Consider the following 18,597-nt stretch of genomic DNA (forward strand, 5'->3'; position numbering starts at 1 on the left):
CAAATTTCCGCACATCTATTCTACATCTGTCTTTTCTTAATTTGAATTTATGCCCCCTTTGGCTTGTAATCTGAACAAGTGGAAGGATCCCATCAGAATTCAGCATGCTCAACCCATTCAAGGCCTTATACACCTCAATCAGATCACTGCACAGGTGCCTAGTCTCCAGCCACTGCAATTTGCAGAACTTTAGCCTCTCTTGGTGGCTCTAAAAGTGAAGTTGGAAATTATCGACCTGTCAGTCTGACTTCAGTAGTAGGGAAAATCATGGAGGCAATGATCAAGGGTGGAATTCAGGATCATTTGGATCGAATTGAAATTCTCAAGGATACTCAGCATGGTTTCGTAAAGGGAAAATCATGTTTAACAAATCTGGTTCGCTATTTCGAAAGGGTCACTCACGAGCTGGATTTAGGGAATAATTTCGACATTGTTTATTTAGATTTCAGCAAAGCTTTCGACTCAGTCCCACATGAGCGGTTGCTTTATAAGCTGGAACGGGTTGGAATCACTGGGAAAATCCTTAGATGGATAGAAGGATGGCTTCAGGGCAGGAGGCAGAGGGTTGTGATAAATGGCTATTCCTCAGATTGGGTTGATGTAAGAAGTGGGGTTCCCCAAGGATCAGTATTAGGACCACTGTTGTTTTTAATTTTCATAAACGACATTGATGAAGGGATAGAGGGCGTGATGGTCTAAATTTGCAGATGATGTTAAAATTGGTAGAGTAGTTAATGATCACTGTCAAGCTGAGCTTCTTCAGAGAGACCTAGATAGACTTCAGGAATGGTCAGAAAAATGGCAGCTGTGCTTTAATCCAACAAAGTGTAAGGTATTACACCTGGGAAACAGTAATCCCAAAAAAACTTATTCACTTGGTGGAGTTCAACTAAACCCAGTACTGGAGGAAAGGGACTTGGGTGTTACGATACGGTCAGACATGAAATTCTCTGAGCATTGTAAACAGGTTGCAAGGAAGGCCCATGGTGTCGATGATCTATCGAACTTTTGCAAGTAGAGACAGGGATGTGATAATCCCATTATATAAGGCTTATGTTAGACCACACTTGGAATACTGTGTTTAAGTATGGAGACTGCACCTAAAGAAAGACATCGAGCTTCTTGAAAGGGTGCAAAGAAGGGTAACTCGCCTGGTGAGATCGGCAAAAGGGCGTCCTTATGAAGAAAGACTTCGAATATGTGGGTTGCAGAGTTTGGAAACTAGACACCTTAGAGATTTGATTGAGGTGTTTAAGGCTCTGAGAGGCATCAGTAAAATGAATGAGGACGAAATTTTCAAGATTATAAATGATGCTAGAACTAGGGGACATAAATTCAAGTTACAGGGGGAAATGTTTAGATTGGACTGCAGGAAGTTTTATTTTAGCCAGCAAGTTATAAATTACTGGAATAAGTTGCCTTCATGGGTAGAGGCCGACAGCTTGGGAAAATTCAAAGGTCATCTGGATAGTACTTTCGGGTAAGGGAAGCGCATAGGATGATAGGTTCAATTTCCTTTTTTTTTTTTTATTAATTATTATTATTTAGTTATTTATTTTATTTTATTTTTTTTTTATTTTTTATTTTTTTGGCTGGTGCAGCATAAGCCATAGGCTTTCTTGCACCATGCGGCCGTTACTAATACTAATACTCTTGTGGTAAGAGGATCCCTTCATTCCCCTCACCAATCTTGTTGCCCTTCTCTGTACATGCTCAAGCAAATCGACATCCTTCCTAAAATGAGGCCTCCAGACCTGTACGCAGTACTCAAGGCATGGCTTGACCATTGCCTTATACAGAGGGACAATCACCTCCTTTTCCCTGCTTGCAAAATTCTTATATATCATTGACAAAACCCCATGACCTGTCCTGGCAGCCTGTCTGCATTGCTCAGAAAACTTCATATCTGACTGCACAATTACTCCCATGTCTTTTTCATTTCCTACCACCTTAAGTGTAGTTCCACGCAGTTGGTACTTTTCTCTCGGGTTACTTCTATCCATATGCAGTACTTTGCATTTGTCAAGATTAAACTTCAGTTGCCGCTTCTTAGCCCATCTGCCCAAATTATCTAGATCCTGTTGCAGTAGCACACTGCCATTATTGTCATTAACAACCCTGCCAACCTTTGTATCATCTGCAAACTTTGACACTAAGCCTGATATACCTTCATCAATATCATTGATAAATATACAAAACAACAGTGGACCCAACACTGAACCCTATGGGACTCCACTAATAACATTAGTCCATGAAGAGCAGCACCCATTGATTACCACCCTCTGTCTTCTCCCACTTAACCATCCTTTTATCCATTGTAGCAACTTACCCTTAATACCATTCTGCTCCAATTTGTACAATAGTCTTCCATGCGCAACAGTGTCAAAAGCTTTCCTGAAATCCAAATATATGATATCAAAATTATTTTTTGCATCCAGTTCCTTTGTAACCACATTATAATAACCAATCAAATTTGTCAGACGAGACTTTCCCTTAACAAACCCATGCTGTGTCTGAATTATTGCTGCAGTCTTGTCTAGATGATCCTGCAATGCATCTTTAACCAGTGACTCCATTATTTTACCTGGAACAGAAGTTAAACTAACTGGTCTGTAATTACTCGTGTCACCCTTCGATCTCCCTTTGTGAATTGGGGATACATTTGCACATCTCCAGTCCGTGGGAACCTCCCCTGAGTCCAAGGATGCTCTCATAATTATGGCTAAGGGTTTGCTTAGTTGCTTTGCTGCCTCCTTTAATATAACTGGATAGATCCCATCCACCCCAGGTGCTTTTCTTATGTTTAACTTCAATAATGTCTCCTCCACTTTGCTCTCAGTTATTATAAAATCATTAAGTACCCTGCTCCAATTTGATAACCTTCTGCTATATTCAAACCTTAATAATTCCTTATGTGTGAATGTAGATGCAAAATACTCATTCAGTTTGTTTACTATCTGAGCAGGATCATCAACAGTCGAACCATCGATGTCAAGTGGACCAATCAGATTGATCCCCTTCCTTTTAGAATTTATATAAGTAAAGAAATCCTTGCTGTTTTTCTTAGCATCTTTTGCCAAAGATTTCTCGTAATCTGCCTTCGCCTGCCTAACCTCCTTTGTGACCTGATTACAGACTAGCTTATATCTGCCATAGGCTTCTGAGTCGCTTGATAATTTATATACATCCCATGCATTTTTCTTCTCTGTTACGAGTCTCATTAGTTCATTTGATAACCATTTAGGCCTAAACCTTGAACAATATTTCTTAATAGGTATGAAACTTTTATTAGCATCCACGATTAATTCCGTGAATACTTCCCACTTAGAATTTACTGTTGGTAACATCGTCAGTTGATCCCACTGTACAGAATTTAAAAACTGTCTGAGACCACTGTACTCACCTTTACGGAAGCAAAAACTCTTTCCTTTACCCCTGATGGTAATTAAATCTTTAAGTAAATCCCACATCAGTACACTGTGATCACTGCCACCTAGTGGTTTCTTTATCTGTAAATTCTTAATACACGAATGAAGACTATTGATAACCAGATCAAGAGTATTACTTTCTCTGGTTGCCTCTCGAACATGCTGCTGCAGAAAACAATCATCCAATAAATCCACAAAAGTCTGACTATTGTGTGAGTGACCAACCCACAAGTTATTATTATTATTATTATTAATATCCATATGATGCAAGGAAGCCTGAGGCTTATGCCGCACCAGGAGAAAAAAAAAAAAAAAAAAAGTTCCCGAGTAACCCTGAGAGAGAGAGAGAGAGAGAGAGAGAGAGAGAGAGAGAGAGAGAGAGAGAGAGAGAGAGAGAGAGAGAGAGAGAGAGAGAGTCAAAAGTAGAAGGGAATCACCAAGAAAGAGAAGAATGATGATATCCAGCTCAGGACCCTGGGTGTGCCAAGCCCATACTCACTAGATGTGAGCCCCCGGGGTTCCAGTCAATATCTGGGAAGTTAAAATACCCCATTATAAGACATTCCGATTTACTAGCCTAGCCCACTATTTCTCTGTACTCATTCAAGTCATTTGGCCTAAAACACACTCCTACTCTTATTTTTGCTTTCGCAGTGCTTATGTCACACCAAACTGACTCAACAGTGCACTGTTCATCTATATCAACTGGGTGCACTTCTTTTGATTTTATGTTTTTCTTAATTAACAGCATAACACCTCCTCCCTTCCTATCCTGTCTATCCTTTCTGTACACATTTTACTCCCCAAATTCCAGTTCTGCATTCCTTATATCCGGGTGACACCACGTCTCTGCTATCCCAACAAATTGCCTTTGATGTCTTGACCAACACTTCAAATTCATCAAATTTATTTACTATACTTCTAGCATTGCTTTCACTTGTATCTTTATTACAGGTTTTCTTTTCTTTTGATTGTTTTTATTTTCATCATTTCATATCCCCTCCTCACCAGAGTTACTTTGTTTTGATTGAAACTTCTGATGAGGGTGCTACCTATTCGTATGTAGTTAAATATTTGCTCTGTAGCTGTTATTATTCAGTGCTTAACTTTGTAAGTTCTTTGCAGTTGAGGATTTCATGGTATAGGGCAAGAGCTTCTAATCTAGGCCAATGGGAGTTGTTTAGGTTCCTGAAGGGATGTGCAGTGAACCCCCCCACCCAACGGACAAAAGCTTACTCTGTGCATTCTTATTCTTTTAATTCCACAAGATGCAGAACAAACAAGATAGTCTCAGCAAGCAGTGTTGCACTGACACAAGTACTTATATTTATTCAAATTTTAATGCAGTGTAATATAAATATGTAAAACTATAATTCCTGCACATAACATCCTTTGCAAACATATTTTATGTAACAATGATTATATCTGCTTCTCTGTGCCTTGTAGCATTTGACTGAATGCAATTCATTAGTGATAATGCAATATTTGGTGCAGTATTTTAGCTTAATTTTTGAATATATTGGTGCAGTATCCTTCACCAATATATTCAAAAGTTATAAGTGACAGAATACATTATTAATTTTTGACTTACGTTTGCTTTAGACATGGACAGCCTAAAGTTGGCTGGCCTAGGCCAAAGCGTTCTCCTTCCTCCAATGTATGTGGTAAATGGCATCCTAATGTTTCTGGAAGAAATAGTGACAGGACTGATACTGCTAATATGATGACTCCTGATACCAGCAGTGGGAAGGCAGGATTTGATAAGGCCTAAGGACAAAGAATTCCAGTTTATGATCATATAAATTTTTTTCTAACTAAATAATATTTCATTTGTCAATTTAAAATTCATCAAATCTCATAATTCTGAAAAACTGACTAAAATTATTCTTTATTATAACAAAAAAAAAAAAAAAAAATATATATATATTTCTTTAATAAATGTAAAACAAAATTAGAAAAACCTTGTTCTTTAAACACCAAAACTAGAAAATACCTTGTTACATTTACACGACTTATCGCAACGGCTTACTAAATAAATTATATATGTATTAGATTACTGACAAGTAAATTAATTTTAATTATAAAAAAAAAAGTTTGCGAAGTCTCTCAAAATAAAAATATATCAAATATACCCTGAATTCAGCCATGATAACATAATTTGTAGATCAAAAATGCCATATGATTTTGAAAGAAAGAAGAAGTCATAATTGATGATTAAATCAATATTTAACACCCAACTGGCTTTTGAAAGGATAGGAGAACCTCTGCTTTAATAATTGTCTCTCACCCCTTCCCTTCTTTATTAGCATCACCAAAGATGTTACTAACTCATAAGTGCTAGTACAGATAACAGAAGATTAAGAGTTTCTGAGGAACCCTAGGCAAAGTATAATTCTGGGCTCCTATGTTAAAAAAAAAATACATACTGATAATACAAATATATATATCTATAATAGGAACAATTTATAAATATCTTATGCAATATAATCCAGATCGGATTAATGGCATCTATTATAGACAGAACATTACATCCGTCGTAATATAATTTTTGATTATAGTTTAAGTAAATTAGGTATGTGCTGTTTAATAGTATATTATATTAGATATTATGGTGGTGTCCGAAAATATAAAACCGATACTATATAAATATAAGAAAATATGTATATTAGCTAGCTGTCCAAAAATATACCCGTAGATCAAAGCACCAATTAACTCTATAATAGCCGATACCAGCCCCGTGGCCAAACCTAGTAAAGAATAATCATTAGTAAAACAAAGTAATAATAATATAATACATAATGTTAATTATAGGTAATTGGATACATTGAAAGGGACATTATCGAGGGCTAACCCTCTCAATATATCCCACTCATAATTAACAGAGTTATCAGTTTCTGTTGTCATCTGCCTGTATAACGTGGTCAAAAATGTAATATTAAAAAGTATAGTAGTTAAGTAGATAATTTAGTTGTTCACAGGCAAGATGAAAACTAGCTAATATACATATTTTCTTATATTTATATACTATCGGTTTTATATTTTCAGACACCACCATAATATATCCTATTAAACAGCACATACCTAATTTACTTAAACTATAATCAAAAATTATATATATATATATATATGCACACACACACACACACACACACACACACACACACACACACACACACACACACACACACACACACACACACACACACACACACACACATGCAGGTAACTCTTGTATAATACGGTAGTTAGGTTCCTATAAAATCTTGTGTAGTGTGAAGCCGTGTTATATGGGACTTAAGAACCAGTACAAAAGGGGGGTTAAGCTCCGAAAGCTAACAAAAATACGCCATTTTTTATATCAGAAACTTATTTTTATTAAAAATAGTAATAACTGAACAAACTTCTTACAAACTGTGATACATATATGTCAAATAATGTATGTTCATTTAATTTTCTTCCTCTTCATCTTTAAAAAAAATCAGTAATTTGGGTTTGTTTCTTTTGCTTGATAGATCTTTGTGAATGTCATGGTACGGAGCTAAGCATTTTTGAAGCTCCCTTTTGAACTTTGTGCTCCTTTCGGTCAAAGGATCTGCATTCAAAAATAAGATTCTAATTGGTCGGCTAAGTTTATGCCTTCCTGTATGCTTTTTAGTATAAAATTTGTAACCTCAGAATTTTCATCTGCACTATCATCCTTTGAATTTATTTGGTTTACTTCCGGTGCAATTTCCACCAAATCTGCTTCGCCAGCCTCTTTTTCTACCAGTAATTTGTTAATGTCTTCAGTAGTCATATCATCAAAACCTTCCCCTCCTACCAACTTAGCAAGTTCTACTATCGCACCGATTCTGTTTTCTGCTGGTTCAACCATATTTCCTGAATGAACTAACTCTGGTGGCCATATATGTTGACAGGTTTACTTCTTTGAGTGATAAAGCTATAATTCCAATACATTCCACAATTGGAAAATGTTCCCATACCTCCATCACTTCATTAGACTCCGAATCAATTTTTTCCAAAATCCATTGTAATGATTTTCTGATGTAATGAATTTTTAAGGTAGATATAATGCCTTGATCTTATGGCTGAATTAAAGAAGTTGTATTAGGTGATAGGAACATTTACTTCGCTGTTTGGGTGACTTAAATCTTTTGGATGGCCTGGCATGGTATCCCATAATAATAAAACTTTGAAATCTAGATTTTTTCCACTTTAAATGCTTTTCTATAGCTGACACAAAACAATTCTTTAAACAAATTGGTAATTACCAAAGCTTTTTTATTTGCTTTCCAATATACTGATAACGTATTTTTATTTACACCTTTCATTACACAAGGATTAGAGGATCTATAAACCAGCATAGGTTTTATCATGTAATCTCCCGATGCGTTACTGCTCATAAGTAACATTACACGATCTTTTGATGCCTTAAAATCTGGTGCAGTTTTCTCTTTTTTTAAAATAAACATTCTGTTAGGCATTTTTTTCCCACCAAAAATATGTCTCATTGGCATTGAAAACAATGTGGTGTGTATCCATGCTGTTCAATAATTTTTTGAAATTCCTGTACATACTTCTTGGCAGCTTCATTATCATTTGATGAATGATGAAAGCAGTTCTTACAATGCTGAAACCAACCTTTACTGGCAACAAACTCTGGGTTAACCTTCTCCATTTGCTTTTAAATGGTTATAAATTTTTAGTGCCTTTTGTTTAATTACATTGCCGTCTAATGGAATCTGTTTTTTACTACTTTTGTCAATCCAAATACTCAATGCTTTTTCCATTTTCTCAATTATTGGCACTTGAGGATAAGCTGTCGTATTTGCAGAAATGAAAAATCCTGCAGCAATAGCAGTTCTAATTTTCTGTTCATTTTTCTTTATGGTCCAGATTGTTGCTTCATTTAAATTTAAACTTTTTGCAACATATGTTACCCTTTCCTCTATTTTAAGATCCAAAATTTGTATCTTTGATTCTAGAGAAAAAGTTTCTTTCGAGTGGTGCTTTTTTGCTTTCCTTAGGCATAATTTAGGGCTGAAATTTAAACAACAAAGAAATTATTCCAGTACAGTTCTTAATAACAAAGTTTAGTAATACATACCTGGAAAAATTTATAAATGATCAAATAAAAGCCAAAATAACCTTAAAAGTCATGAACTGTACACTTTGAAGTCAATTTTTTATGGTCTCAGACAAGCAAGCACAAGTTCAACAGCACAGAACCTAACCCGGGGATTTCCCAATTATTTTTTTTTGCATAATGACTAGCGAGTCAACAGCGGGTATTCACAAAAAAGAATGGAAATGTTGAAAATTGCATCCAACGTAACAGCAGAGTTCCCCTGCAAAAGAGCTAAAAAATATGTGAGGTTTACCGAAATTTATCAATCGTGTTAGAGCTGTCATGGGGGTTGTCTGTATATATATTATGAGTACAGTCTATAACAGTGATAGCAAGCCAATCATGGAAAAAAAAAAAAAAGGTTCTATTACCAGAAAGGACTTTAGTTCTGCAAATTAAGCATCTGCAAGATCTGAGTGAAGTGTTTAAAGGATCTAAATGGATTGAGTAAACTAAAATTATTAAAACTGATGGTATCCTTACTCTTTCTAGGATGATAACACAAGGAGACAAACTTGAATTGGAAAAGGATGGTTGCAGGACAATCTGCTTTCAGGTAGAGAGTGGTTGTTGGAGCAAATTGCCATCTGGTGCTGTGGATGTAGGTAGTTTTAATAAGTTGTAGGAGATTTGACAGGCTGTTAGAATGGATGCACAAATGAATTGGGTAATTGCTTTTCTTTTTTTTCTCCCCCCCCCCCTTTTTTTTTCTGATGGTGTATTAGCTTGCTTCCTTGCATCACTTTGCCACAATTAAGTTTACCCCACCTCAGCTGATCTGAATTTTCTGATTTCTAAAAATGATTGAATTCTGCTTATATCCCATGCAACTTATTCCAGTGATCAACAACACACTGTCCAAAGGAAAACTTCAAAAGATTTACTCTTTTATTACTTCTCAACATTTTAAATTTGTCTTCATGTTCTTGTTTCACTTGCCAGTAATAAAATACCTCCCTTCATGCTGCTTAACCTTTTACAGGACTTAAGCGCTTTTATTAGGTCATCCTTGAGATTTCTTGTTTTTAGGCTCCCTCTGCACTCCACAGTTAAGACATCCCTCAGAGGAATTCTTAGCACAGCCCCAATCTAGTTTCCTTTCTTTAGTAACATACTCTACCTTCCTGAGCATTTTTAACATTGCAAGGAAAACTTCATATCTGCTTTTATTGTAACCCTTAAATATTTCTCTTCCTGACACTCCATTAATTTTAGTTATTTAGAATGTCCAGGCAACTGTTTGTGGTGATCACCTTTTCCATTAAAAAGAAAAGGCCATAACTATGCTGACATGAAATGACACAAAATGTTTATTTTTAGGAGAGTCCTGTTCATGTTTTACTTGGTAAGGATTTTCAGTTCTCCACAATCAAATATTCTGATGGTTGACTTTTCTGTCAATTGAAAAGTGGATTCATTATTGAACACAGATCATGCTCTTTAACCTTTCAGTTGAAAGTTACAGCAAAATTTTCATCACTTAAATTTGTTGTTCGGTTTAATGTATAATGCAGTAAGCCAACTACTTTTGGCTTACTGCATCTTGTAAGCCAAAAGTAGATGCCTTTAAAGAATAAGCAAGACTTGTTTGAGGCAGGTTCAACTTATGGCTACATCTGTAAGTGTTGTCTTTGTGTTTTTTGAAAAACATTTCTTGAATGTTGCAATGTTTCATCTTTGGCTTAGGGGCAAACTGTCTCTTCCCACTGTAGACAACTTTTTCTTTCAAACTACTGAAATCAATTATAAATTGACTTAATTTACAGTGGATCTGGGTATTTTTTTTAGTATGTATGAAAATCGTGTTACACACTAGTCATTGAATTTGTATTATTTTCAAACTGATGACAAAAAATGTTCTTTTGACAATGAAACATACTACACTGCATTATGTGAACATAATTTAGACAATTTAATTAATGAATAACTGTACATTACAATACCAAAAATTTTTCATAAAATTATGGTTCCTTCTTCTGTAGATAAATAGTTAAAAACTTCCTGAGATACCTACTGCAGAATCCTCCAGTTACAACTTGATGGACAAAGGCAGAAGTGGATGAGGAGTCCCTAAATGCCAACTGGTTGCTCTTTGCTGCAAATTGCCCTGAGCATTGGAGAGGGTGGGGAGGTCAGCCATATGACCCATTTTTCTTTCTGGTTGTGATGTTATGGTTGCAAGCTGTTCCACTCTCTGGCTGCCATATGATACCGTTTCCTTTATCATATTGGTAGAGTGATGGTTTCTTGAATATAATGATGTGTAGAGTTAACACGTGGTTCTTGCTGGATCCATCACAGTCACTATGGAAGAAAGTTATCTGGGGGTGGGAGATGTTGACCCTGCCAATGTTTTTGTTTACTGTTTTTCAGTATTTTTTGTGTTTGGAACACTTTGAGAAATGTCCCTTCTCATTTGCTGTTGTGCAATGTTTAGCATTTTAGTTTGAGATGAAGAAAGCATGGTCCTCAGAGGTGGTATGATATACAGCATCTATGGGCAACGTTCCCACATTTTTTGCGTTGAATATGTTCTTCGATCCAAATTTGGAGCTTCTGAAGCATTATCCCTACATAATGTCCCAGGACAGTTTCTTTCTTGTCTCCCTATTTGCTTTTGCCTCTTAAGTTCAACTGGAGGATTCTGCATTATGTAGTTATCTAAACAAGTTTTTAACTATTTATCCAGAGGAAGCATAGTGTTCCAAACCATTTTGAGTATTATAATTATAATGTAGTTTTTAATTAAATTGTCTAAATTGCTTTCACACAATTATGTGCAGCATACTTTATGTACAAATTGAAATCCACTATTGAATGCTATGTCCTCCAGCTCTCTCATTCTAAAAATTCTTTTTTCATGTTATGTCATATGCACAGTTCATATTTTATGAAATCTGAAAGTTACTTGTTTTTGAATCATCTGTGTGCATGAATTTAAAGATATCTGTGCCAATTTCTTTTTTATCTTTCGAAACCCTTAGGAAGAACATAATTTGAAACCTGATATAAGTTTTTTTTTTTTTTTTTTTTTTGAGCATTATGTAACAAGGACCTGCCTTAAAACACTTGATGAAGACAACCTAAACCTAACAGTAATATTGTGGAAAACAACACACCAAAGTCAGTGTCCCTGAAACTTGTAATTCTGTGATCCCTTAGTGGTCATAAACAAGACTAGGTCCAGTTTTCTTTCAAGACTAATTTATTCTAGAATGATACTTATTGCCTCCCTTCAGAATACTCTTGAGAATACTCCCAGATGGATTGAAATCTACCAGTTTAAAAGTTCTGAGAATAACAGTAAACAGTAGACAGAACTGTAAGGTTAAAAAAAAATAATAATAAAATAAAATATTGAGATTTTAATTTGAAAAATAATGTCAGTCTAGGTGGTTTTATCATATTACTCTCATCCCCACTATTTTTCACATCATCAATCAGAAGGGCTGGTTTCTTGATCTCAATAAACATTATAAAGCTTAAAATGAGGAGGGTGTTTCTCAAATAGTTTTTCTTTACAATATATTCTATTTGGAGAGTAATTTTATTATCAAATGTTTGATAATCATTATACTTGCCAAATAAACAATGGAAGGGCTAAGGTATAACCCTAAAGTGCCTGTGAAGCGCAGAAAAGCTATTCCTCTTCCTCGTAGTACTGTGGGATAAACTTCAGCAGCATACTGCATTAAAATATTATATTCTGTAGTCAAGGTAACTCTCTGAATCAAGGCCAGTGTAAGAAAGGTTTCGGACGTATCTGAAATTATAAATTACATTTAAAGAGACACCTAAATAAAAATTTTCATCCTAAAACTACCTTAAAATAAATTTTAGTACATGTTACACAATTCTGTTATTACAAAAACTGCAAATCTTTAAAAAGTTATGAATAATTCATTCTCAACATTTTTAGATGAAATAATGGGCAAAAAATATTAAAGTACCAAACAAAATTTTTAAAAAATATATATACAGCAGACTCTCGATTAACCGGGACACTTCAAGACTCCAAATAAAAAAATTAATAATAAGAAAATAAATAAATAAAAAAAAAAAAAAAAATCAACCAGAAATCAAAAAAATTCAAGTAATAACTAGAATAGGTATAAACAGATATTTTGCAAGTCGTAAATAAGCGACAAGCGGCATTATAAGTAGTCATTGGGAGATTAGTGTACCTATTATCTTGCAATCCCGCTATCTTCAATTCCGTCGCTCAAAAAAAAAAAAAAAAAAAAAAAAAAAGAGAGAGAGAGAGAGAGAGAGAGAGAGAGAGAGAGACCAAGTTTTTTTAGTGCATTGCGTCGATTGTTATGTTCTGTTGAAGCGCAAAAGGATAAATTTTGTTTTGTTATTTATGTCAGGGATGTCGGAATTTTTTTTATAGTAAAATTTTTTTTTTTTGTTTAGAAATCGCGAAAATGATGGGTAAACACAAAAGAGTTGCACTTTCAGTTAAACAAATACTTGGAATTATTCACAAGTTTGAAAACGGTGCATCTGTTAAATCTCTAAGGAATCATTATAATAAAGATGTATCAAAATGGCCAAACATTAACAAGTATTGCGCGGAATTCAGATTTGTCAATAATAATATAGTAACAATATGTTATTAGTCATTCCCAAGTTACGTAAAACTCGACGAAGTAAGAAGTCCTGGAACGTACCTCTTATGTATGTCGGGGACTTTTGTATTTTTGGATTAACCGGGAAATCGATTATCCGGGATTTGTTTTTTACCATCTATCCCGGAAAATCAAGAGTATTGGTAAAATAATATCACAAACAAGTAATATGTGAATAATGTCAAATTTATAGCTTGTGCATCATCCAATATTTTGTATATAATTAAATTTCAATTCAAAGACTAAATTAATACCATGTAAAGAAAATAAGCATAGCAATTGGCTACAGATATTCTCTCAGGTATGCCAAGCTGTGCTTGCTACCTGGAAGTTTAAAAGACTGATAGAGCTGATATTCGGGTGGCACTCAAGTCAAGTAGACCTAATTTCTGCAAAGTCCGGTCGGTCTGTTAGTAACCCAGGCTATAATCCCCATGTGCAAGTCCTGAAAATGGCAACTAGCACACTGGAAGTGACTACTCAGGTGTGAACCAATGCAAGCAGGGTCAAGGTGTGATGCCCAAATCAGATGGAGGAATACTGCCCCTCTGTGTTACCAGGCAATACTAGGTGGTAGATGACTCATAAACCGGTGCAGTATTACCACTCTGCTTATTGGAGGCTTGAAGTGGTGGAACCCATGTTTAGTCTTTAGAGAAAAGCTCTGGCAACCCCCCGCACCCCCCATCGCTTGCCAGATAGTGACTGGAGGGAGATCGAGTAGTGTATATGCAGGAGGCATCGTTGAGGTCATGTTATGTCAAGGAGCGGGGTATATTCTTACCATGTGTAGGCCATATCCAAAAATTTCATTACCTCGTACAGCATGTCCTTGCCACCTACCTTTTCTTACTTCTGAATATACCACAAATTGTCAAACTATTAGAACAAACTTATCTGCCAAAAGATACAAACCTCCAGAACACTTCCTCGTTCATTTCACAAATATATGTGGTCTCAGTTCTAATCTCAATAGTCTGCCAAACCATGTGTACTTTTTCTGACAAAATGCCAGTTATTGGTTGATTTAACCACTGCTCCTCTCAGTTGTCCAAATTATTTACTGTATGATTCTTTTCACTTCAAGAGTGGTACGTGTGCATATGTCTGTTCTGATATTCCCTGTAAGAGACAGTAATCTGGAATCTCCTCTTTCTGATCTTCTCTGGCTTAAAATCTCTATACCACATTCTGTCAAATTCATCTGTTTCCTCTATCATTCTCCCACCTCTACTAATCACTTGTTACTCTTTGAATTCCTCTCTTTGAAACTTGACTTTTTCCAGACCAACTTTCTTAACAGTGAGGTAATTTTCCTTGGTAATTTTAAATGTTCACAATTCCAGCTGGCTTCTGTTTTCTAGTCATATGGAGCCAACTGGTCAAGATGCTGAGATTTTTACAATTACTAGTGACCTCACACAAATTGTTCATTTACTTAACAGAATACCAGACAATCCTAACCATGCTTGATCTTTTTCACACAAACAACTCTTCTAAGTCCATGGCCGAGGTGAGTAGTCCTCTATTGTTGTTATTTGGTTTTTAGGAGCATTAGCAACTAAGGCCATATTGCTCCGGGATATGCGGTGGTCATTCCCTGACATTTCTGCATTCTCCGTATTTGGTGGTGACGGGCTCGAACCCCGGTATAATCAAGAAAGTGTGTGCTATGCGCTGCTGCTCCTTCCGACCTGGCTACGGAGGCACCTAGTGGTCCTCTAGACACCTCAGATCATAACTTGGTGATGGTCTCTTCTCCAATGGAGCCTTTATCAACCTTGTGTTGTTTGGCATTACGAGAATGCAAAATGGGATGATCTCGAGATTTATATCTTTCTTTTGCTTGGTCAGATTACTGTTTCAAATCTTCTGATGTCGGTGTTTGCTCAGATTGTGCAAGTGAAATTATCCTTGTAGGGATGAAATCCTTTATTCCACACTCCATCTTAAAATCGTGTCCTTTATCTAAACCTTGGTTATCCACTAAATGTGCTAAGGCTGTTCAAGAGAAGAATGTTGCATACATAATTGGCTTGTTTCCAATTTTCCAGGTTCATTTTTTGCCTACACCAAAGCTCGCAACAATTGTAAAGTAGTTATTAGCATTAGTAGAGGCATATGATGCAAGAAAGCAAGCTTATGCAGCATCAGCCAAAAAAAAAAAAACTTCCACTTCACCCCTCCTCCGTTCATTCGAAATACCTGTCCAGCTGAGCCTTAAATTTATTTAGGCTATCAACTTCCACAACAAGAGATGGAAGTTCCACCAACCAACTACCCGCTGGCTAAAGGCAAATTTCCACACATCTATCCTACATCTGTCTTTCCTCAATTTGAATTTATGCCCTCTCAGGTGATTATTCTGAGCAAGAGGAAGAATCCCATCAGAATTGAGCATGATCAAACCATTCAAGGCTTTATACTTTATACACCTCAATCAGATCACCTCACAGGTGCCTAGTCTCCAGACCCTGTAATTTGCAAAACTTAAGCCTTTCTTCGTAAGAGCAACCCTTTGTTCCATTCACCAATCTTGTTGCCCATCTCTGTACTCGTTCCAGCAGCTCTACATCCTTCTTGAAATGAGGCCTCCAGATCTGTATACAGTACTCTAGGTGTGGGCTGACCATTGCCTTATACAAGGGAATAATCACCTCCTTATCCCAGCTAGAAAAATTCCTATATATCATTGACAATACACCATGAGCTACTCTTGCATCCCGTCTGCACTGCTCAGAGAACTTCATATCTGCCTGCACAATTACCCCCAGGTCCTTTTCATTCTCTACCACTGTCAGTGTAGTACCACAGAGTTGATACGTTGCTCTGGGATTGCTGTTACCCATATGTAGTACTTTACATTTGTCAATGTTAAACTTCATTTGACACCTCTCAGCCAATCTGCTCAACCTTTCTAGATCCTGTTGCAGCAGCATAGCGTCAGTAGTGTCCTTAACAACCCTGCCAACTTTGTATCATCTGCAAACTTGGACATTAAGCTGGATATATCAGCTTGATATATCATCATCAATATTATTTATAAATACAGAAAACAATAATGGACCCAACACTGAACCCTGAGGGACTCCGCTAATAACATTAGTCCGTGATGAGCAGTGTCCATTGATTACCACTCTCTGTCTTCTTCCCCTCAACCACCCCTATATCCATAGCAGAAATTTGCCTCCAATGCCACACTGCTCCAATTTGTGCAGCAGTTTTCCACGTGCAATAGTATCAAAAGCCTTGCTAAGATCCAATCAAATTGGTCAGGCAAGACTTTCCCTTAACAAAACCATGCTGTGTCCGAGCTATAACTGAAGTCTTGTCTAGATGATCCTGCAGTGCTTCTTTAACCAGTGCCTCCATTAATTTTCCTGCAACAGAAGTTAAACTCACAGGTTTATAATTACTTGTGTCAGCCTTTGATCCTCCTTTGTGAATTGGGGTCACATTTGCACATCTCCAGTCTATGGGTACCTCCCCTGAGTCCAAGGAAGCCCTCATAATTATGGCTAAGGGTTTGCTTACTTCCTTTGCTGCCTCCTTTAATATAACTGGATATATCCTATTCACCCCAGGTGCCTTTCTTGTGTTTATCTTCAACAATTTCTCCTCCACTTTACTCTCAGTTATTACAAGATTATCTAGCTTACTGCCAGAGTTGAATACACCTCTGGCATTCCCCTCGCTGAATAACTCCTCTTGTGAATGCCGATGAAAATATTAATTTAGTTTATTAGCTACCTGAGCAGGATCATCAACAGTTCAACCATTGATATCAAGTGGACCAATCTGATTCATCCCCTTCCTTCTAGAGTTTACATAAGTAAAGAACTGTTTGCTGTTTTTCTTTGCACCCTTTGCCAAAGATTTCTCAAAATCTGCCTTCTCCTGCCTAAACTCCTTTGTAACTTGGTTAGAGACCAGCTTATATCTATCATAGGCTTCTGTGTCACATGTTAATTTATATGAATCCCATGCATTTTTCTTCTCTGCCATATGTCTGATTAGTTCATCTGACTTCCATTGAGGCCTAAACCTTGAACAATATTTCTTAGTTGGCATGTAAAGCCTAGTAGCTTCCAAGATAAGTTCTTTGAATGCTTCCCATTTTGAATTTGTTGTTGGTAACATCATCAGTTGGTCCCACTGTATAGAATTTAAATACTGTCTCAGACCATCGTTGTCGCCTTTACGAAATCAATAACCCTTCCCTTTACCCCTAATGGTAGTTACCTCTTTGAGTAAATCCCACTTCAGTACACTGTGATCACTGCCACCTAGTGGTTCCTTTATCTGCAAATTCTTAATACACGAATGATCACTGCTGATAATCAAATCAAGAGTATTACTCCCTCTAGTTGCCTCCCGAACATGCTGATGCAGAAAACAATCATCCAATAAATCCACAAAAGCATTGCTAGTGTGTGAGTGACCAACCCACAAATTCCAGTCAATATCTGGGAAATTAAAATCCCCCATTATAAGACTCTGATTTTCTGGCCCACTATTTCCCTGTACAATTTCTTATTATACTCATCAGAGTCATTAGGCCTATAGCACACTCCTACTCTCAATTTTGATCTCCCAATGCTTATGTCACACCATACTGACTCGACACTGCACTGTCCAGCGATGTTGACTGGCTTCACTTCCTTGGATTTTATGTGTTTCTTAATTAATAGCATAACCCCTCCTCCCTTCCTATTCTGTCTATCCTTTCTGTACACATTGTACTCCCCAAATTCCAGTTCTGCATTCCTTATATATGTGTGAGACCACATCTCTGATATCCCAATATCTGCCTTTGATGTTTTCAGCAATACCTCAAATTCATCAAATTTATTTACTAAACTCCTAGCACTGGTGTACACGCAAGTATACATGCACCTGTTCCTATTCTTAGCTACCCTAACAGAACCCATGTGTTTACTTGTACCGCAATGACTCCCAGCAGTCTCTGAAATATTGTGCATCTTGTTTTCCAGACTGCTGCTCATTCCAATAGAAGCAGTGGAAGAATCACTTTCACATCTGCCAGCGGCTACTATTAATCTATTAGTCCTTGTATCCCCCCCAAGCTAGCAGTTTTCCGACCCACCTAACACTGCCTCGATAGCATCAGCAAATATTCTTGCACCCTTTCTATTTAAGTGTATCCCATCCCTGTAGAAGCAGTCTCTCCTGTTAACAAGTACAGACCAGGCTGAAAAAAAAATTCTACCCCTTCATCCTTGCACAATCTTTCCAGGGCCGAATTGATCAACAAGGCTCTCCTCATATACTCCCTCCTATCGTGTCTGGGCAGAATTGCAGACACTTTCAAATTCAACCCTAATTCACGGCCTTTTTTCAACAATGACCTGTACTTGTTAAGTAATTCTGCCGGTCTCCTACTCTTCAT

General features: G+C 36.6%; 1 protein-coding gene across 1 annotated transcript in view; it reads right to left on the reverse strand.

The window, feature by feature from the left end:
• LOC150084275 (beta-alanine transporter-like) overlaps positions 1 to 18,597 on the reverse strand; it is a 138,486-nt gene that overhangs the window by 18,288 nt on the left and 101,601 nt on the right. Inside the window, exons 9-10 of the mRNA XM_090375138.1 lie at positions 12,138 to 12,319; positions 5,020 to 5,195 (exon numbers count right to left, since the gene is read on the reverse strand). Coding sequence (XP_090231264.1) covers positions 5,020 to 5,195; positions 12,138 to 12,319 — 358 coding nt within the window. The remainder of the gene's footprint in view (positions 1 to 5,019; positions 5,196 to 12,137; positions 12,320 to 18,597) is intronic.

The sequence above is a fragment of the Mastigoproctus giganteus genome, chromosome 6, assembly GCF_048544385.1.
Source record: "Mastigoproctus giganteus isolate SK-2022 chromosome 6, ASM4854438v1, whole genome shotgun sequence".
NCBI classification, from domain to species: domain Eukaryota; kingdom Metazoa; phylum Arthropoda; class Arachnida; order Uropygi; family Thelyphonidae; genus Mastigoproctus; species Mastigoproctus giganteus.